Source organism: Mytilus trossulus, chromosome 2 (genome assembly GCF_036588685.1).
Source record: "Mytilus trossulus isolate FHL-02 chromosome 2, PNRI_Mtr1.1.1.hap1, whole genome shotgun sequence".
Lineage (NCBI taxonomy): Eukaryota > Metazoa > Mollusca > Bivalvia > Mytilida > Mytilidae > Mytilus > Mytilus trossulus.
The window spans coordinates 52,661,124-52,684,586 of record NC_086374.1 but is presented as its reverse complement, the minus strand read 5'-3'; the positions used below and the strand labels follow the sequence as shown (position 1 = coordinate 52,684,586).

Genomic DNA, 23,463 nt, shown 5'->3' with positions numbered 1-23,463 from the left:
GTTTTTAATGTCCGTCACCAGAGCAACTCATAACATTATGTTTTTGTCAAATGAGTCGAAGTATAATTGTATTTCCTGCTAATTGTTTTGAATTGCCCGGTAAGTAATTTCTTACTCGATCAAACTCCGCGTACAATGTAATTATTAATTGATGATCGAAAGTTGAGTTGAATACTTTTTTTCGATTGTGATAAAAGTATATAGACATTTAAACCTGTTCGACATTATAAATAATACCTATTATAGGAGGTCCTTTTTGGTCATAAAGCTCCAACAGATTCTCCGTATGTACATGATGTAGATGTACATCTCTGGTTTTCAACCCTAAGCTTTAGATTAAAACGTTTGTGTATTCTGATAAATTAACTTAAAAACGCGCTTCATGTACGAAAATATGTTCACCTTGTAGATCGCGACTTATTCATTGTGCATACAATGTATAAGAATATACACATAACTTCAAGTTCTTCGAACTACACGTGATGTGACCGACTGAGGACTACTCCCATTCATGGCGATATAACTCTTTGCACACAAATACAATGCGTATCTCCGTCTAAACACAACAGTTATAACTACAATACATGCTTCGGTCATCGCTTCGACTACCCAATAAAATTATAGAAAGAAGCATTAAATTCGTCGATAAAACCTTCAAGAAACTGAACCTGTACAGTGCGTAGTGTGCAAAGGAAAGGTGATATATACAAAAAGGACATGCAAATGACATGGCTTAAAAAGAAAAATATCAACAGACATAACTCATTTGCATTGTTATTAGATGTCATTATCCTATTATTGGAGGCGAACTAGCTGTATTTTCAGGATATCTAAAAATATAAAACAAAAGAAAGAGTTATCATAAAATATGCGAATTATATTATGGAAATCTGTATTGGTTAATTGGAAATTTCGCACTTTATGAAGATATCCAGACCGCTGTTTTTTTTAAATATTGACCCCCAGAGTTATGCAAATATTTATTATAGCAATACTGTCTTTTTTCCTTTATTTTTTAAAAATGTGTATAATAATCCACGCACGCGAATTCTTTCTTCTTAAATAAGTAGTATAAAAAGAATGAACAAAAGAGACATAGGGTATCAGTAAATGAGATAGCAGCCTAGCGACGACATTTCTAACAAAAGACATATAGAGGGCAACATACAGGATTTGTGTCGTGCAAACAACTTATGATGAACAAAGATGTAATTCTTTGATATAGATTACTAGGAAATGATTATTTATAGAAATCGACAAAATGTAGCTAACATTGCGTCATAGTTTCTCCTTTGTGGTATTCTGAACCCCAAGACAACCTGCGATTTGGCTTACATTTTTTCACATATGTATCTGCCTAGAGTGGTACATGATTCATCCTGCCATTTCATGTTAAAAGCAGCGTGCATGTGCAAACAATCCTGGTTACCTAAGTAGTTATTCGGTTGTTCTGGGTACCAGTCTGTATATGTGAAAAACTCATCTGTGGATGACCACATCCATGTTCCTTCAACCACATCGTCTCTTCCACCTAACCAATAGTTATGATCTGCAATAACCACATATGTTTTAATGGAATAAAAGTGTGGACACAGAGTTGTGTTGTCTAATGAGAGAATTGTTATAATGACTTAAGTTATTCAGGAATGAATTCTGAAGAGGGCCAGCAGGTGATAAGGAAAATGTGGCATTATTGCCAATAAGACAAACAACATTTTTTTCTACTTTTTGAGCAGTTTTTGATTAATGTTTAATGAATTGTCGACATGTTTGTTTGAAAAATAAAAATAAAACATAAATAAATAAATTCACGTGGAGGTTGTCGTTGTTGCTGTTGGGGATGGCAAACAAAAATGGTTTCTTGTTATTACATTTGTACTTTTTGGTAAAATTAATGATACCTCAAAACCAAAGGATTGTACCGTTATAAATTCTCAACAAAACTGTTAATGTGACAGTGGCTAGGGTATTCTTTCTTACTTTTTTCTTTCTCTATATCACAATTATACCTCAACACCAATGATTTCTTGATTCATCACAGGACATCTCCATTCTGCCAATAAACCTCCCCAGTTTAGCTTTGTACGGTGTATGATTACACAATACATCCGATCAGAAGGGAAACTTTTAATTCAATGCCACGACCTTCTGCAAGTGACTCCTTGCAACAACTTTTGAATTGGTTCGCAGTTATCCTGTTGCAAGGAAAAAGTGTCGCTATCCAACGAGAATAAAGTAATTCCACAAAAGAAACTTACGACTAAGATTGGTCGTAAGTCACGAACAATTCAGTGTACTTACGATCAATCTTAGTCGTAAGTTATTTTGCGAAACCGACTCCTGCTCTTTATCCTTGACGAACAAACAATCTTCCTTTATTTTTTTGTTTGTTATTTTTGTTAACTTGCATTTATTCTCTTTCTTTCTCGATTATACATGAACTATTTGCTACTGAACGTTAAGCACGCTAGAACAACCAATCTTTCAGTGTATACCTCGTCACAGTAAATTTGATTTGATAACTTTCAAATAAATACGACCTTTAATGAGAAGTATGACTTTTTTCTTGTAATACAAATCTTATTATTTTACAAATTAACCAATAAGGGTCAATACTCAATTGGGAATATCTACCTTTCCCTAATGTTCTGGCCATCAGCATTAGATAGTCCGACTGTGCTTTATTATCAACTTCAGCAAGTCTCGCATCATGCCCACGACAGCTGTTCTGTGAACAAAACATTTCTTATAAAAATGGATATCGCAAATTAATATAACGATCATTAATGATTCAGAATCTGCTTTCAGTACATAAAATAAAACCATACATGCCGCTTACTCTTCGGAAAAACAATTTATTGAGTTACATCTTATAAAGCGTGTTCGAAATATTTGTAAACGTATTCTACTGAAGCCGATGCTAGGGATTGCATTTAACTCGTAGTAGAATGCACTTTTGTCTTTGCTCCGTGATGATGGCCTCACTGTGAGTTTAAAAAAAAATATAGCAATAAAATTGTCGTTCCTTTGCTTTTTGTGTGTGTGTTTTTTGCTGTGTATGTACTGCTGGATGGATATCCTCCATCCTTTGTTTTTCTACTATCCATGTGTACAATTTAGCTCATAAAAGGAATCGTGTTTGCTTGTCTCTCTATAAAGATCGATTTAATTAATTAGGAGACTCCAGGAAATTCGTTACGTGTGTATTTTTTAAGATGTCGTATTAAAACCAGCAGTAATGTGTTGTTGCTAAAAAGGAGCTGGATTCATGTGGTTGCGAGCACACTTGACATCACTCGGTTTCCAATCTATGAACGTGTCGTTATTTACTTCCATGTTAAAAAAAATCACAACAATTAACAGTTTCATGCTTCCAAGGCAATTTTCTATTAACTTCATCAGAAAAGCTCAAATTCGAATTTTAAAAGACAAAGATGTGTAAGAACCGAAACATTTGAAGAGCTATATGTACTGTATATAACCTAGAAAAGGTTAAAAATGAAAGCTATGTCCAACTAAGTTCAACTTTGCCTCAGGGAGTACAAAACGTTTAAATGTTTTACCCATTTATAATTTAATATACGGACATTTTAAAAAAAGTGTTGTAAATCAAAGTATTGACTGAATATAAAAAATATAATTGCTATAGACTGATAATGAATAGAAGTTTAGAGTAAATGACTGAAAATAGAATAGGAATACTTACTTGCGCGTTTAGCCAACTATAATTGTCAGTGCTAAAGAAATAACAGGATAGTTCATAATGGTGCCATCCATACGGACATTCAGCATTTACATTTCCTAAAATAATATCTCTTAATTAAACAAATGCGAATCAACTCAGTCAAATAAATATTTCGACATAATGTACAGTTGCAAAAGAGGGACGAAAGATACCAGAGGGACGAAAGATACCAGAGGGACAGTCAAACTCATAAATCGAAAATAAACTGATAACGCCATGGCTAAAAATGAAAAAAAAAGACAAACAGACAAACAATAGTACACATGCCACAACATATCAAACTAAAGAATAAGAACCAAAAACCTCACCAAAAACTGGGGGTGATCTCAGGTGCTCCATGAGGGGTGGGCAGATCCTGCTCCACATGTGGCACCCGTCGTGTTGCTCATGACGCAACATTTTCCCCCGCGCTTCATACAAAATGTACTTCGTTTACACTTTTACATCCAAATGAATTTACAATTCTTAAAAGTTAAACTACTATTGCCAAATAAGCATGCTATATGTATTTTAACTCTATGTTTCCCCCTCTTTACTGTTCTAATTATCTATCAATAATGTTTTTATGTACAGTAAACATGTAAATCTAAAATCTTACCCAATAAGATAATTGCTGTGTATAAATAAAAAGCTGTTAATAAATATGCAGACATCGCAGACATAATCACCATTTATTCCTCTTATCTATTATGATTATATTATTGTTCGGCATTATATTATTGTTCGGCACTTTATTTTTGTTCGGCACTTTATTATTGTTCGGCACTTTATTTTTGTTCGGCACTATATTTTTGTAATCTTAAACATTGGTCAACAAGTACGATTTCTATTTTAAGGTTTCTATCGATTAGAAGGTTAATTCATCTTATCTTAAAAGACGATTTCTTGTAACTATGAGATGAAATATTGGACAAAAGGAAAATCTAATTTTGTAATTTATTAACTTAGTGAAAAATCTCCAAGAATTAACTTTAAATTTATCTTGCACACATTTTTTTTTAGAGTGAACCGCTTCAGCGCCTCTGCGCTTTATACAAAATGTGCTTTTGTCAACACTTGTACACTTCAATAATGTTACAAAAACTTTAAAGACACACTCATATATTTAATAATATGCAGACGTTTTAGTTTGAAAGTTTTACATCAAAATGAAAACAACAAATATGTTTTTGTTTTTCTCGAAACTCTATAAAGACTTTATGCTACGTACAAAAAACAAGTGACCATCACATTTTGCATAAAGCTTGGAATAAACATTATTTCTTTTTTCATGCTTTGAATATCTTTTTCATTAAAAGTTTTTTTTATAAAAAAAATATAATGTCATAAGGACACGTCAGATTCATTTTTTACATAAATTAGCTCCACTGACTCTCGCTATAGATGGAAACATATAAAGTTAGGGATGTCTATCCCAAGGATATGTCCCCAACATCAAAATTTTGAGTAAATGTCCTTAATTTAGACCTCATTTATCTTTTAAAAGAGCACATGAAGGTATTTTATTACATATTTGTATTGACTAGGATAAACATAGCTTTTCTGCAAATTTTCGTAAAAAATCATCTTGTGATCATACCTGTATCGTATGCTCTTAAGTCAATAAGCATGCACTCGTTGCTTGTTTCTGAATCTTATTTGCTACTATTTTAATTTATATTGTATAAGGTGTATTCATTCAAAATGAAATATAGTTAACAATCAAAGTATTTAGTTAGCTGTTGGTTTTTTTTTCTCTATGTTTTATTTTAATTTTATTTATTTTATTTTTTTTGGAGGGGGGGTTAAACAAATACATTAAAGTAAAGTACCTGAATAATACATATCTGATATATAACACAATTTACGGCTTTTTAAATATTTTATGTGGTATGATTGCCAATGAGATAAATTTCCACTTGAGTTCAAATGATGATGATGATGATAATGGTATGTTTGTTTTACCATTTGGCTATCCTGTCTGGATATTGCAGATATTGAGTTCAAAAGAATTGGATGTAAGCAGTTATAGGCTATGATCAAGAATCTTGCAATCTGATTGATTAATTTCCTCGAGTAGATAAAATCCTTCATATTTCACCCTGGGATAAAACATGATCAAAATACCCCCCCCCCCCCCCCAAAACAAAAAAAAAAAAAAAAAAAACCAAACCAACAACATTTTAATGTTGCGTCTTGTAAAAATCGTGAGAAAAAACGCAAAATTACAATATATTTAATTTTCGCATCCCCCAATCCCCTTTTCCAAAGAAAAAAAAACTAACTTAAAAAGCAGCATTTGAACATTAACATCGTTGAAAATTTTATAGTGGAAGTTCTTTATAATTATTTTTTAATTGTATTCCCGTATGTTAAAACAACAGAGTAAAGTTTCATACAAAATAAATTCGTAGTTGTGGTACGATCAGGGGTGTACGGAATTTTATATCGGTTTAAAAAATGCCTGCGCAAAATGTAAGCCCAAAGCGAAGCCGAGGGATTAAATCTCCATTAAACATGACAAAGTATAGTCTAACCTATGTCTCGGTTAATGTATAGAAAGGTATATAATATGAAACTTAGAGCGAGGGGCTTGCCTCCGAGCTCTTAGTTTCATATTATATACCTTTCTATACATTATCCAATTTAGCACATATTTACAACTTGAGTATTCCTGTAATTAGTCTATTGACATGTTTTAGCTGACTAGATGTAGCTCATTTACATAGTTTTGTAAATCTACTCGCTATAATATCATTGTAAAAATAAGATTTCAAAAGGCCCTTGACTTTAGAATGAAAAGAAGGTATCTGCTGGTGTAAGTATGTTTATTGATATAAAGCGGTGTGTTACTATACATGTAATTATTTTCATGGTAAGATGACTTAATAAATTGACCAAAAGCAGACAGTTCTTAAATTGCAGTGAAAGCTTTACACTCTTGAAAACATTTTTTAATTTCACATAAAATTTAAAACTACACATGTATATTAAAAAAGCTTTTGAATGAGTACAAACAGTTGGACCCCCTCTACTTTAAATCAAGGTATACAGAACCATAATTGCTACTCTTTATTTTAATGAAAGAAACTTTTAATTGTCCAAAATGTTTTTAAGATCAAAAGATTGATTAGTAGGATGTTAATAAAAATCTGTTTGAAAACTAATTACAAACTATTTAGATATACTTGGAACACAGAATTTATTTCAAAATAGCCATATCTTTGGTTGAAACACCTTTTAAAAATGCCTGCATCTGCCCTTGGTATGTACCCATAGGTACATGTAATCTAGTGGATAGTTTACATGCATGACATATTTGTCACTGGACATTAGGCAACCAATAATCGACCAATTTATGACGAAGTATATCAAATAGCTTTATAAATAATTTCCCTTCAAAAGATTCATGGTTGACTCTTTATGTGTACAAAGTAATTGCATGGAAGATAAAGGATTACACATTTTAGATGGAATTGTACTTTAAATCAAGGTATACAGAACCATAATTGCTACTCTTTATTTTAATGAAAGAAACTTTTAATTGTCCAAAATGTTTTTAAGATCAAAAGATTGATTAGTAGGATGTTAATAAAAATCTGTTTGAAAACTAATTACAAACTATTTAGATATACTTGGAACACAGAATTTATTTCAAAATAGCCAGTATCAATTTTTTTGTCTAATATCTTACCCTTGTGGTCATTCATGCGTAGTTACTCAGTAGACGGAAAAAGTATGTACTATGAAAATTAGAAGGCAAATTCAAGCAATTTGATTGGACGAGAAGTTGTAAGTATGTGCTAAATTCAGAAATTAGAACAGTCATACTCACCCCTTCTCGTCCAATGAAAAGTCAGTTTTTTGCCCTCTAATTTTCATAGTACATGGTTTTCGATGCACTATATAATGCTATACATGAATGACTTTTCATTGTCAGTTAATTATGAAAGTGAACTCTTAATAGCTGCACAAATGAAGTGTACAATCCCCTAAGGCATTTTCCTTGGAAAACAGCCTACTGATTAAAGGAGAAACACAATACATTTAAATTTATCAATAAAAAGTGAGCATTTAATTTGGAATGGTCTGAAATCAAATATTTATACAGAGAATTTTATATATTTATAGAAGCAGTGCATCGCATCTTTGACAATCGGACGTTATCAACAAGCGACCAACAATTGAAACCATTGACAACGTCAATAGTTATTGCTGATCGTAAAGGGGAAAAAATGTGTTCCAAAATAACCTGTGAAAAATGCAACAAGCCAACATGGTCTGGTAAGTAATGTCATAAACTACAAATACTGAGTGAAGACTTAACATTATGGTTCTGTTTTAAACAATTTTTGAAACAATGCCGTATACAATCTTCGTTAATTTTTGTCAAATACAACTCTTATTTTCAAATAATAGATTGGCCTATAGTGAGTATGCATTTTATTCCGATTTTCTACATTGGCAAAATTCCATGTTTTAAAAAATAAACATATTTCAAAGATTGTGCATATAATATTTTGAACTGTAACACGACCGTCCCATGTAAGAGGGAGGGCTGGTCGCCCGCTAACTTTTTAAACCGGCCGCATTATCTATGTGCCTGTCCCAAGTAAAGACCATGAAATGAAGTGCTTGTATTTTATTGCTGTATATCATATTTTTTTTTTTTTTTATAATTTTAAACATATTTAGGCGATTAGTTTTCTTAATTGTTTTTTTTTTCTATGTCGGTGCTTTTTATAGCCGACTTTGAGGTATACGTTGTACTCATTGTTGAAGGTCATACAGTGGCCTATAGTTGTTAAAATTTCTGTGTCTGTGAAGAATTGTCTTTTTGGCAATCATACCACATCTTCTTATTGTTTTATCAACACAGAACAGATCAGATAACGTCAAAACAAGAAGTGTTGCTGCTTCACGAGGTCTGCTATATATCCATTTTTTATACCCCACGCAACGAGTTGCGGAGGGTATAATGTTTTTGACCCGTCCGTCCGTCCGTCAGTCAGTCCTGTTTCTTGTCATCGCAACTCCTCTCAAACCACACAACAGAATTTCACGAAACCTTTTCAGATATTAAGGACATACTATGTAGTTGTGCATATCAACGGGAAATTGCGATTCAATTTGTTTTCTAGGAGTTATGCCCCTTTGAACTTATTTTTCTTTAATGTACTACTGCAACAGTTTGTCATCGCAACTCCTTTCAAACCACACAATAGAATTTCACGAAACCTTTTCAGATAATAAGGACATACTATGTAATTGTGCATATCGAGGGGAAATTACGATTCAATTTTTTTCTAGGAGTTACGCCCCTTTGAACTTATTTGCTTCAATGTACTTCTGCAACAGTTTGTCATCGCAACTCCTCTCAAACCATACAACAGAATTTCCAAAACCTTTTCAGATAATAAGGACATACTATGTAGTTGTGCATATCGAGGGGAAATTGCGATTCAATTTTTTTCTAGGAGTTACGCCCCTTTGAACTTATTTGCTTCAATGAACTACTGCAACAGTTTGTCATCGCAACTCCTCTCAAACCACACAACAGAATTTCACGAAACCTTTTCAGATAATAAGGACATACTATGTAGTTGTGCATATCGATGGGAAATTGCGATTCAATTTTTTTTCTAGGAGTTATGCCCCTTTGAACTTATTTACTTTAATATACTACTGCAACAGTTTGTCATCGCAACTCCTCTCAAACCACACAACAGAATTTCACGAAACCTTTTCAGATAATAAGGACATACTATATAGTTGTGCATATCGACGGGAAATTGCGATTCAATTTTTTTCTAGGAGTTACGCCCCTTTGAACTCTTTTGCTTCAATGTACTTCTGCAACAGTGTCATCTCAACTCCTCTGAAACCACACAACAGAATTTCATGAAATTTTGTAGATAATAAGGACATACTATTTAGATGTGCATATTGGCAGGAAATTAATTTTTCTTATACAATTTTTTTTTCTTACACTTATTTAATTTCTCCAATGACAATCTGGGGACGTGGGGTATGTGAGCGTGCTCACTAAGGTCTTTTAATTTTATATTCCTTTTATCTTTTTTAATGTCTTTCTAAATTATGATGATTGTAATCAGATCTCAAATCGTATGACAGCCACAGTGCTGTTTGTCAACAAAGAAGGCAACATAATATTGTATCTATTATATAGTAAAAGTAACCCGAACGAGCCCTTTTTTTTTAAGTTTGAGGTTTTACAAAGTTTTACCAAATACATGTTCATTAGACAGTCAAGTTCTCAACGACGAAGATAATTCTTCATATATATGCAGTATATTATTGCAAGAATAGGAGATTCAGTTGTTGATGTAAAAATAAGAATATGTGGCATGATTGCCGACGAGACAACTATCCACCAGAGACCAAATGACATAGAAGTTTACAACTACTGGTATAGGTCACTGTTCGGCCTTCAATGATGATCAAAACCCATATTCCATAGCCAGCTTCAAGAGGTCCCGAGTGTTAAATGTAAGACAATTCAAACGAGAAAAGTAACGGCCTGATATATGTACAAATCAATAAACGAGAAAACGAATTATTACTGACAACAGCAAACGATAATCACTGAATTGCAGGCTCCTGATTTTGGGTAGGTACAGGGTTAAACGACCACTTATTACACTAGACCAGATAGGGGTCACGGATACGGGTACGCGAAAACTAAGTATAACCTGGGATAGTGGTGTAACAATGACACAACATAAGAAAAAACTGTAAAAATCAGTTGAAATGCGCAGCTCATTAAATAAGATGTATTTTGCATTATAAACTGTACTAGTCTTATGGTTAGCTGGCAATAATTGATAGGTATTTGCAAATTCATTTTTTTTTCTTCTGATAATACACCTACTTCAACGCGCATGACTGCATGTGCTTCCCATGTTTGATGGAATTTCCTCCAATTTTTTTAATTTGGTTTTTATCAAACGAGATTTTTTTTCAGGTTGTGGAAAACATATTGAACAGGCTTTGAAGGATGTTCCACCAGAAGAAAGATGTAAATGCCCAAGAGAGTCAAAATAATGGTAAGGGTTGGGTTTTATTTTCAACAACCACTCGTCCTATTTCGGAATATTTCAATGTTATTTATTTTATTGAAAAAGTGCCATGCTAATGTTGCATGGAAGAAAGAAAATGTAATTGTTTTGTATAAAAATCTTTTATGAAAAAAATGAACTCGTTATAAGATAGCTATGTCTGAGTAAACTTGTGCTTGATGTCCAGCTATCGAGTACTGCGAAAATACGCGCTTACGGATCAAGAGTATAGTTGAATTTCAAATTCGAATTTAGAGTCAATAATCAAGGAAAAGATTCAGATTATTATAATTAAAGATAAGTTTATAATCGATAAAAACGCAATTTATTGTAAACGTCTCTTTGACAGATATCAAACGACAAAAAATAAGAACTGATGAGGTTCGTAACTTATGATGAATAAATTAGTATATTTGAGTGATTTTATTTACTAGATGTTATCCATCCCATCTTTGTAATTCTTAAACAATTTGCATGTAAATAAATAATTAAATGTGATTGATTCATTATAATTGGTTTTCTTGGTTTACTCTTCGTTTGATCATATTCCCGAAACTAATTTGGCAACATATGTAAAAAATATGCCGAATTATTTGTAATACATTTTATATTGTACAAATCATTTTTTGCTTTAATTGTACATGTACAAATAAAGTCTCCTGTTTTTAATTTTATATTTATCTCGATCAAAGATTTAAATATTTTTGTTAAAGAGCATACCAAAACAAAAATCAGGCAAACTAACATTACAAAAACAAAAATATTTATATATGTATAATTCATTGCCCATACATTACTATTCAAAACAAAAATTAATCCAAACTTCGACCGCTATATGCAATCTCGATGTCCAACTGAAAGTTAAATTCAATAGACTAATGAACTTTTTATGAATTAAGATTTTTGTCAGTCGCAGAAAGCTCGACAAAGGAATAGTGATCCGTCGGCGACGGCGGCGTTAACTAATTTCTTTAAAACTTTATATTTTAGAAAACCTGGATGCTTCATACTTTGTATATAGATGCTTCATGTTACGAATTTTCCGTCAGTCACATGTCCAATGTCCTTGACCTCATTTTTATGGTTCAGTGATTACTTAAAAAAAAAAAAAAAAATCAGATTTTTTGTAATGTTAAATTCTCTCTTATATAGGATAACTATATTTGATATGTTCGTAACTTGCATGCCCGTTCGACTGTTTTCACTGACGTCGACCTCATTTCATGGATTAGTCAACAAGGTTAAGTTTTGGTGTTCAAGTCCATATCTCAGATAATATAAGCAATATGTCTACTATATTCGGTGTATGGAAGGATTGCAAGGTGTACATGTCAACCTGGCAGGTGTCATCTGACCTTGACCTCATTTTCATGGTTCAGTGGTCAAAGTTAAGTTTTTGAGTTTTGGTCTTTTTTTCTAATACTATATGCAATAGGTGACTTATATTTGGTGTATATAAATGATTAATGATCTATATATCAGTCGCAAAGATTTTATTTGACCTTGATCTCATTTTCACGGTTCATTGCTCCGTGAAGTTTTTGTGCTTTTGTCTGTTTTTCTTAAACTATAAGCAATAGATCAACTATATTTGTTGTATGGAAGAATTGTTAGCTGTATATACCTGCCTGGCATAGTTCATCTGACCTTGACCTCATTTACATGGTTCATTGGTCTATGTTAAGTTTGTGTGACAGTTGTAATAAAGCTTTATATTTAGGACTATCAACATAATATCAATGATTTGAAAAGAAGGCGTGACATTTCAGCGTGTGCACTCTTGTTGATATTACGAATCGAATGGTGCAAGGAAATAAACGCATGGCAGACATCATTCAACTTATATCTAACACTCATACGTATACAAATACTCATCTACATTACTAAAACAATACTGTTATAATTAAGAACTCAAATGATGCCTACATTTATATACAGTCCGCCAAAAGTTAAGCACCACCGAAATATAACTGGCAATATTTTTATAACTATTGCGAAAAAAAATATTAATGTTTGGTGTTATGAATTACCTTCAACATACCCTAAGAAAATCCATTACGACCAAAAAGATTGAACTCCGATAAAGCAGTCAAGCAACCTCTTATCAAAGGTCATCTGCGCGTTTACAAATACACTGTTTCTCCAGGTGGTCGTGTTAGTGTTCGTATATTGGTCAGTCGACTTCTCAGAGGCAACCGAAGAGCAAGTCTTAGTGTATAGAGACCTGTACTTACAGGAAGGCACTCTACCGTCAGGTTTTAATGGGATAATTACTATCTATGATTGAACACAAGAAGCTGAGAAAACACTCATTGTTCAGATGGTAGTCAGTTTCTTTTCCTGCCAGTAGACGCCATAATACGAAATTCGCGGGGTAACAAAACGGCCTATGACCAAAAACAATGTTTGCACAAGGACTGCATTCAGTGCTGGTGGTGTTCCAGTACGGGGTTGCTTCTTATACCCTTATATGCTGGGTACGCATATTTTGCAGGGTAACTTAAACGGACAGACATACAGAGATTTGGTGCTTTAAATCATTGTAGTTCCTCATTTTAATAATCCCCCACTTGCTTCTACATTGTCAAGACCCTTGTACATGGACGACAATGCTAGAACACATAGGGCAAGGATTTTAACCGAGTCCAAAGAGCAACACGCCATTTACACTATGTTGTAGCCTTCCATGTCCCCATACATAAACCCTATCAAACATGTCTGAGATGCCATTGGCGGAAATCTCAATAACAGAGATCCACCTTCACAATATTTTGTCGATTTAACAGTGGTATTTGTTGTTTAATGCAACAGATTTTCTTAAACTAAAGCTTGAAGGCTTACACCGAGAATGATGAGCTCGAATGATACGTCGTGTTATGAAATTGTATCGGAAATGAGGTTCACTGTCACATGCTATTGACTCAAATATTGACATTAAAATTGCCGAACGTACCAAAGCTTATGTGTAGAAAATTTTAATAATATTGGGTGATCAATTGTTAGTTTAAAAATAAAATCACAGTGAAACTTAAATTCTGTTTCTGAATTGAGTAATTTACACTTTTTCTATGAACGGAAAACCTACATGCATAGAACCTTCATAAGTGACTAAAATTCCATTTCTGGCTTGTCTATGGTATACATTAACAAAATAAATATATGATTGTTTTGTTTTTTTCGTGGCCGAATAATTGATTTTTTAAATTTGAAAAAAATCTATACTATAAAAATAGGTGGTGCTTAACTTTTGGCGGACTGTATATTTTCAGTAGAAAAAAATATCAGTCGACCGTATTTTTCTTATAATTTCAGGTTTCTGGCGGAATAAGGTTGACTGTTAGAGAACTGAAAGCAAGATATAGTTAACTTATATATAAATCTATGTTTTTCACTGTTATAGGAATTTTAAATAAACATAATGCGTTCTTAATAATATTGTTGTTTATCAAAACAAAAAGCAGAAAACACTGTTAACTTTTGCCACTCGGTGTCCGGCTTAAACAATGTCAAGTTATTTGACATACAGACAAGGAGTGGTGGATCCAGCAGTTTTAAAAGGGAGTTCCCAAATCAGTATAAAAGGGGAGGGGTCCCAACCATATGTTCCCGTTCAATTGCATTCATCCTTCAGTCACTGCAGACATACAGAGAATCGACGTTAAGGTGGCTCGGCCCTTTAACAATGCGCATATTTTAACGCATGTTTCTTACGACGAGTGCCTTGGAAACGGTCGCTTTCGGGGGTCTTCTCAAAAATAGCGTTGACGACCTTGGAACGCGGGCGTGTATGAAAGCACCCTTGACAATTGTAAACAAGTGATGCAAAACGTTCTTCAAAACAGGAAATACGAACGGTCAGACATTCAGAGTGCTTTCTTCATTTTTCGCATTAAAGACTAAAAGGAGAGAAATATACGTGATTTAAGCATATTAACATTAAAAAAAAATATATATAAATACTGACAAAGTCAAATGTATGACTGCGTCGACGGTGCCGCTTCGCTCCAAAAACGCATTCTCACCTTACACGGTCCATTTCGTACCATATTTTGAATTAAATTTCGGTTGAATATTAAATGATGTCTTGGAGATTTATTTTTGAAAATGTTTTGCCCATGACGCAATGATTAACTTTGAACAAATAATAGCGATGTAAACAATTGCATGTCATCGTACAGCTTTCAAAAACAGGTAAAACCCGTATAGTATGCTTTAAAGGCATCGGGGCGGGTACTTATCAAGCTATCCGTTGGGCGTTTTATAACAGTTTGTTTCTGTTATAAATCTCTTTAATATCTTTATTTCCAGTTATTTTTATGGGTTTAATTATTCCCCATTATGCGATATATTTTTTACACTGCAAAATTTTGTTAATTGTAGTTTTATATTTTTTATTTTCCCCAAAACAAATTTGAACATTTTCATTTAAAGATTTGTTTACCTTATCAAAAAATGAGCACGAACATCATCTGATAAACTTTCTCGTATCACAATTCCATAATTTCCTGAACACTAGACTAAGTCCTATAATGTAAGACCTCGGGGCCAATGTTTTCTATTTTATGATTTTTGTCTATTACTTAATTTGCTTATTGTTATTTTGATGATTTGTTGTATCTATCAATATGTCAATCGAGTTCAAATTAAATAAAAAGAAACATCATTTAGTGAATCAGAGCAAGTGTTATTATTATAATAGACTAATGGATCCAGCAACTTATTTCACAAAAATGATTATTGGTTTTCCTGCAGAAATAAAAGGACACTTCAATAATTGGCTGTTTTTCGCCTTTTCATGAAGATGAAAATTGATTAATCGGGGCGGATCCAGCCATTTTAAAAGGGGGTTCCCAATCCAGGACAAAAAAGGGGGTGTTCCAACTATATTTTCCCATTCAAAAGCATTGATCGTCCAAAAATGAGGGGTCCACCCCCGAAACCCTCCCCTGGATCCACCACGGTAAAAAGAAACCGGGACTGGCCTAGTATCCCGACCTATGATATAATTCCTCAATACTGCATGCTTTGCGGAGGACCGCAAAATTTTTGGTTACTATGTCGGGATTTTTCTAGGAACATCCACAGCGTGTCGGGCAGTCACAAACACTACTATAAAAGACTTTATATATATAAATCTATACTACTACTAGGTTCAGGAAAAGTTTGGATGGTAATTTTTAAACTCCGCCCAGTACACAGGAACGCTATATTAGCCGGGCAAATTTTAACTTCTATCTTAATTTTTGACATGCTTTTTTAAAAGGTAAGATAATAAGGAAAGTTCTTGATGATGAAAATAATTATAGTGGGGTAATGGCCTTGCGGCAAAAAAATGTGAATGACAATTTTGTTTGTGAACACGGATTTAATGGTCTTTGATCTTACCGTGGCAAAGAAATGTATAACTAATCTATGCGTGATGATAAAAGGAGATGATGTGTTTTTTTTTATTATATTGAATTTCAAATTTGAACTTTGGTGGATAGTTGTTTCATTGGCAATAATATTACATCTGCTTATTTTCAAATGTTATGTTTAACATAGAAATATGACTAATCTGACAGATGATCCCTTGATTATACAGGGTGCTCAAACAGCTGGATGTATACATACGAAGCCTCGTAAGGTCAAAAGGGGGAATTTTGCCTATACATGCACCAAGCATAATTGTTCACTCATTCTTACCAGCACAACAACAACAATATGGCAGTCCATATATCTAGCTCATCTTACTTTGCATAACTTACATAATTGATACTTTTTTTATATGTTCTCATCCGTTTTATGTTTGAAATATTTGCCAGTGACGATTCAGTATGAGCAAATTAAATATTCATTATGTGCAATAAATACAAAAAAGTAATTTCTTGGACTTTTATTTGTTTGACTTTGTGGTATATGGTTTTATTGGTAATCGTAAGAGGACATAATTGTTATCTTCTATGTAAATTGGTCTTCGGTTTAGAGTTGCCTCATAAACAATGATACCCCATCTTCCTATTTTTATACACAACAAAACGGAGTTGCAAAGGGTATGTTTTTGACCCGTCTGTCCGTCCGTCAGTCAGTCTTGTTTCTTGTCATCACAACTCTCAAACAGAATTTCATAAAACATTTTTAGATAATAAGGACGTACTATTATACTATACAAATCCTTGGTACTATGTAGATGTGCATGTCAACAGGAAATTAAGATTCATTTATTTTTTCTAGGAGTTATGCCCCTTTGAACTTATTTACTACAATATAGCACTGTAACAGTTTCTCATCGTCTCTCAAAACACACATTAGAATTTTTGAAACCTTTTTAGATAATAAGGGCATACTATGTAGATGTGCATATCGACAGGAAATTATGATTCATTTTTTTTCTTATACCATTAGTTTTCTTATTTTATTCCTCCAGTGACAATGTGGGAACTGACTGCCAAAGCGGGACCGGCTACAGTTATTCGCAATGTTATCAACCAATGAGCCCGCACCCTATGTCAGACTCTCTAACAATCATCCCATCAACCAAATATTTTGAAACATATTTAGAATTAATAGACAAATCCATGAAATTAGGTTAAGTTCAGATAAACCCTGCAAGACAGACATTTTTGTTATTTATTCATTATTTTTTACATAAATCACCCATTAGTTTTCTCATTTAAATCGTTTTAAATTGTTCATTTGTCATTTTGAGGCCTTTAAAACCAACTATGCAGAATAGGTTTTACTCATTGTTGAAGTCTGTATGGTGATCTACATGTATAGTTAATTCTGTGTAGTTTGGTCTCTTGTGTTAACAATCATATCACATCCTCTTATTTGATATTTTTATTTGTTATAATACATTTAATACACCAAATATACATGATTGATTGATTGTTGGTTGCTTAACGTCCACCAAATATACATGAAGATGACCTATTTATTACACAATATAGCATATGAAAAAAAGAGGACTTACTGTTGATCAATGAACCATACAAATGATTATGTGGTCCATGATACATTGTAATTGACAGAATTGTAAACTACATGTATTGCACACAAATAGTTTATCTACTACATGTTCCTTTTAGTATTTATTAAATGAGTATATGCCGACCATTTTGATGACTGACGGTCAAGGGTATACCATATTACCTCCTGTAAACAGGCGTAAAAAAAGGCTCAACTAAATCAAATTTTTGTAACGTTATTGATTTTATTCCTCAGATGTCTCTGAGATTAATTTTATAAAACATATATTACAAATGTATAAAAATTGTTAATTTAAATGTTCAAGTATAAATGTAAGCATGGTTGCCATTTATATGTCATGTACATGAACAATCATAAGCTGATCAGCTCTATATCTTCATAATTTTTATTCTCCTTCACTGTTTTTTTTTTATAAGACTCAATATATATATATGATCTTTATTCATCATTAGGACAGGTAGGTGAAGCAGGTCCTTTTGATTGCATTTTTTAAGGATTTTGACAGCACTAAGGCATATACATGTAGTTCCAATTTATAGTTGACCTCTCCTCCTCAATTGGATTGTGGCAACACATATTGCATATACATGTAGAATGTTGTTCTTAAGTTTCAGCACTTTACACATAGTTTCCAGTTGCAAGACTAGATGATACTGGCTTCTCATAAAATTCTGTCAGTACTGTGCCAATAATTCCAAGTAAAGTTGAACATTCCAAGATCACTCCTTCCATTTGCATGTACATGTACAAATGTACTTGCAGCCTGAAATTAAATATCAGAGTAATTCTGTCAGAAAATCAACAATTATTGACATTCAAAAGCATACAGATGAGACTAGTTCATAATGGAGAATGTGTCCATAGGACACAGATGAGCAGCCACTTGCATGTAAAGAATGAAAAGAGTGACACCACCCAAATTTTTACTTTATCTGAGTTGTGTTGTAGTAAGCATTGCATATAAGTATCACAATATTTGGATAAAGCAAACGTGTGTTAAAGAAAGGAACAAAACATTAGCTATTTTAAAATTTGTAAAGGGGCATAACTCTAGAAAAGTAAAAGCAACCCCACCAAAAATTCAAACTTCATGTGTGTTTGTTGGTAACAAGAATAATATATATGCATTAATTGTGAATTTTATTTAGTTTAATAATATTGGTAGAGGCAAACTGAAGTTAGAGAACAGAAAACAAATTTTGGATGAACATTCAAGTTTGATAAGACTGACAATGCAAAGATAATTTAACTTAATGCCCCTGCCACTATGGTGTAAAAATAATGAAGAATTTGTTGTGATCAATAACGAGCAAACAAAATATAATTACATGCACAACAAGTGTAAATAGTGATTTTGTTTCTATAGTTTGAATAAAGGCTTCTTGCTGTTCGGCTGCCTTTAATTTTGAAAATGCAGCTCATGCAGTCCTCATGAATAAATTATGCTGAGGCTTTTTGTACCCTATTTGGAATATAGTATACACAAATTTTGTATTTATTAAAAATTACTATTCACAAAGCAACAATTATTTTCAACTCAAAATACAGTACCTGGCCAAAAGTAGTTGTCACCTGCATTTTTTTGCTACATGTATATCATGTAAATATTTTAAATAAAAACACATTACTTCAAAAAAATATTTTGAGGGCATTTAAAAATGTATGGTTGGATTTAATTTATATCTACGAGAGCTTAAAAGAAGTAGAATGGTCTATATAAGTATATTAATATGTGTTTATTTGATAATAGGTTTGTTTTAAGTGTTTTTGTTTTTCCTTGAGAACGCATAAAATATTTTTCAATAATTTAATTTGATTGATAATATTTATATATAGCAAATTTCTTAACAGAAAACATGAAAATGAGACTTAAAAAGAATAAAACCACAATATACAAACCTGTGACAATACTGCTTCTATCGGTACCAGGTTGCTTAAAATCAATCCAAAATGACCCCAAAATATTTTTTTTAATGTTGTTTTAAATACAATATATATATTATATATGTTTAAAATATGTACAGATGTATTGCCTCCTACTGTAAAGGTTATCATTTACAAATTAGGCCAATTATGTCATATTCTCAACAGCAAAAAAAACCAAGTCAATCAAAAATTATTAGAGGGGGTGGAGAGGGGTAAGGAGACAGGGGAATGAGGGATCAGAGAAAAGGGTTATCTTGGAAATACATGTTGTCATTTTTATTTTGTCTTGGAAGAAGGAGATGGAAGTATTGAAGTAAGAGGAGAAAATTTTAGGGTAAAAGGGAAGGGAAACATAGTTGGGACAAGGGAGTAGAAACTGCGCATGCCCTAGGGAAGTTATGAGGTACCCCACATACATATGACCCTAACTCTATGTAACTTGGCTACGAAATTAGATTTACCAAATGATGATTAAAAAAGGCTAATTCATTCTGACACTTACAGTAGCGTAAAAATGACAGTTGTGGTGGTTCATAGTAGCTAGATGTCATCCCCTCCTCTTCGTCCGTTTGCACACGGATATCTCTCAAAACGGGCCAGACATGTTTACAAATTGCCAGTAAGGTGAAAATACTAAGATAAACACATAAATAAGATACCAGCTATAACAATTAAACATGGAACAGAAATTGAGCTCGTACAAGGTCTCAGTCGCAGTGCTTTTCAACAGTAGCGAGTATTTTGAGACAGCCCCCAAGTTTGTATTTTTCGTGATACTGGTAACATTTGGCTGCCTAAAATATCGAAATATATGTTTTCTTATGCAATAACTCTACCTTCATCGTTGTATATTCACCACAATGTCTGTTATGTATGTAAATGGTCGTATTCATCAATGAAGTATGCTGCTCGACGTGGCGACCTTGAAATTCCTCTGGTCCGATAATGGCGCCAAATTAGAGGGAAGCAACTCGCGCCAGACAAAATTACCGTATTTCACCTAAATAATCAAAGTTTCGCTTCTTGATAACAAACAGTTATACGATAACCACATTTATATTCAGCAATCGTTTATTGATATAATTTCAAACATTATTTTATTTAAGCCACCAATAAAGAATTCACAATTAAGTAATTAATGGACTGCATTGAAATCAGACCTTATGGGGTAGAGGGGTTAAACAAAAGCTCGTAACTTTTTTAAAAGCCTGGTGACCCCCATTTTATTTTACCTTAAAATGCTCGAAAAGTTCATAGCTTTGACATATCTGTTTTTAAAAAAAATCTACCGGGAAATTTTTACGAAAAATCGATTCAATCAATATTTTTTGCATTAAACTGAAATTAGAAAATGCAAAATTTAGACATAAATCTGAAAATAAAAGGATTTTTAAGTCAAAAACAACAACGGGAAAGGTTTACATTTCAAATTCTAATGTTTTTTCACATAAAAATCATCCTGACTTGGTTTTAAAACTCTTTGAATTTGATGTAACCGTTATTGTTGTAAGGGTGGACATGTTTGGAAAAAGGGTCAAAATCGCACATTTCGCTTCAATTTGAGGGGAAAACGAGCCTGGTGACCCCCTTTTTTCTTTGCATTTTTGGATTCAGCATACAAAAATCTACAGAATAAGTGAAAATAAAAAAATTCTACCGGGGGTCACTATTGGGGTGAGCCACCTTAAGTAAACACGAAGCGTCTTGGTGAAGGGTGAAACAAAATGATACATTAAGAATATACTACGACGGAGAGGATAAAAAAGGCAGAACCAAAAATTGTGCATATACCACAGGAAACTGAACTATTTGTTATATTAAATTTTTTAGAAGCTGGTGCATTGGTGCATTTTATAAGAATATATGTTATTTGTAAAAATGCTGTAATTTGGACTGTCGACACAAGATATTCGTATTATAACCTTATAATTCAATTTTGGATGTAACGCGTCTTCTGATTGGCTGACGTTATTTTGTTGTGAGCCCATATACATAGTTTAGTCATGTGACCGTGACGTCATCAACATTTATTCATGGTTTTCTACGATTTAAAATTGAATTTAGAATTAAATTATAAGAAATGACTGTAATATGTTTTCTGTCTATTCGAAATAACATAAAAAATGTTAAGGGAATACGATACAGTAGCAGGGGCAGATAATAACGTTTTCAAAACTGTTCGTGTTGTTTTCGCGACGTTAGTAACCAGGACGTTGTAATTTCGCGATGTTTCTAATAAAAACGTTAATATTTCGCGAAGTCGCTCTAAAAGAAGTTATCTTTCGCGGAATATTCACTGACGTCATTAATTTCGATTGTGTGAATTTCAAAAAAGTACCTGCTAAAAAAGTGGCCATGCCGTTTCTAAAAGACGGAGAAATCCGCCGAAAAGCAGTGAGATTAAAGAAAATACTTGAGATGTAAAAAAATAAATCAATTCAAATACAATTTTGCATGACGAAATTGAAGAAATGTTGATAGACACAGAAGAGAGTACTGACAGTATAACATGGAAAGACGGAAAAAGAATTGTGGAGCTTTTTAGTCTGGCACTGAATAACTGCAAAACCAGCACGGACGAGCGGAATCTGCTCAGCGTAAAGAAAGAAAAAATGCAAGGAATTGGGTCTATCTTACTATTCGTTGCTTAAACTGTAACATACTGAAAACACATTTTACCAATAACACAATTCGGAACAAAACGACCTGCAATAGCTAATTATGAGTATTGGTAGCGGCTTAACGTCCAGTGGCAACTATTTAAATGCACATTTATGACATCCAAACATTATTTTAATGAAACTTAAAGAAATGAGTAAACGTATGAACCCGTGATTAATGAGAAAAAAATAACAAAATATTATGGCTGAATCGGGTCTGGTGTTGAAATCCGTGCACATAAGTCATTACTACGGCGTGTTGTACAGCTGTGCAATATTTTTCATGACGAGAACAGTTATTTTCATTTATTGATAATGAAGTCGAAATATAATAATATCTTTAATTGAAAAACATCGGAATCAAAATTATTAAGTTTGTGTCTTTTTTTTTTTCTTTTTTTGTTTGTTTTGCATTTGGCAGCCTCCAAATTTTACGGAGAATTGTCATTGTAAGGCCAAATAAAACAGACTATCAATGAAATAACAAAACCGACTGCATGTGCGAGACCCTCATTGGTGGACAAGTTCGTATAACACACATATTCGTAAATAAAATGATAAACAAAGAGAGTGTCTCATCCTTTTCTTGACTTGAAATTGGCACATAAAAAAAATTGCCGATTTTAAGTGATATTTTAAAAACATATGATACTGTATGTGTATGTAGAAAATCTGTCAATAAAAATCCGTTAAAAAGATTTCAAAAAAATGTATTGGTGTTGTTTTTGGTTTGAATTTAAGCAAAATATAACCAATAGATACAGAATTGTCACACGTTAGTTATTATTTATGTATATGGAACTGGATGTAAAAGACCAAAAGAAGAAAACGCCCGTTCACATGCTGGTAAAAGGGCTTGTAATTAAATGGTGTTGTTTGGTATTGTTCATCATATTTGAATTTGTTCATTGTTTTGTACTTAAATCAGGCCGTAAGTTTTCTGTTTCAGTTGTTTTGCATTTGTCATGTAGCTATATAGGGGACCTTTCATAGTTAACTATGCGGTATGGGTTTTACTCATTGTTGAAGGCCGTCCGATGTCCTATAGTCGTTTAGCCATTTGGTCTCTGGTTGAGATTTGCCTCATTGGTAATCATACTAT

General features: G+C 32.9%; 1 protein-coding gene and 1 long non-coding RNA gene across 2 annotated transcripts; one reads left to right on the top strand and one right to left on the bottom strand.

The window, feature by feature from the left end:
• Positions 1 to 758: 758 nt before the first annotated feature.
• On the bottom strand, positions 759 to 4,470 carry LOC134705229 (perlucin-like). Its single transcript, XM_063563989.1, has 5 exons — positions 4,344 to 4,470; positions 3,707 to 3,801; positions 2,635 to 2,728; positions 1,336 to 1,549; positions 759 to 830 (listed from the first exon to the last, which is right to left on the bottom strand). The coding sequence occupies exons 1-5, from the start codon at positions 4,414 to 4,416 to the stop codon at positions 788 to 790; spliced, it is 519 nt and encodes a 172-aa protein (XP_063420059.1). The 5' UTR covers positions 4,417 to 4,470; the 3' UTR covers positions 759 to 787.
• Positions 4,471 to 7,775: 3,305 nt separating this feature from the next.
• Positions 7,776 to 14,252, top strand: LOC134705228 (uncharacterized). The gene is made up of 3 exons (XR_010105502.1): positions 7,776 to 8,008; positions 10,710 to 10,791; positions 14,116 to 14,252. It is a non-coding gene; the product is annotated as an uncharacterized LOC134705228 (long non-coding RNA).
• Positions 14,253 to 23,463: the final 9,211 nt, after the last annotated feature.

Excerpts from the sequence above, each read along its gene's own strand:
- LOC134705229 (XM_063563989.1), bottom strand. The coding sequence starts at position 4,416 with ATGGTGATTATGTCTGCGATGTCTGCATATTTATTAACAGCTTTTTAT. Across the intron at positions 2,729-3,706 it reads ATAGTTGGCTAAACGCGCAA|AACAGCTGTCGTGGGCATGA; the intron begins GTAAGTATTCCT and ends TTTTGTTCACAG. Across the intron at positions 831-1,335 it reads AGATACATATGTGAAAAAAT|ATATCCTGAAAATACAGCTA; the intron begins GTAAGCCAAATC and ends TTATATTTTTAG.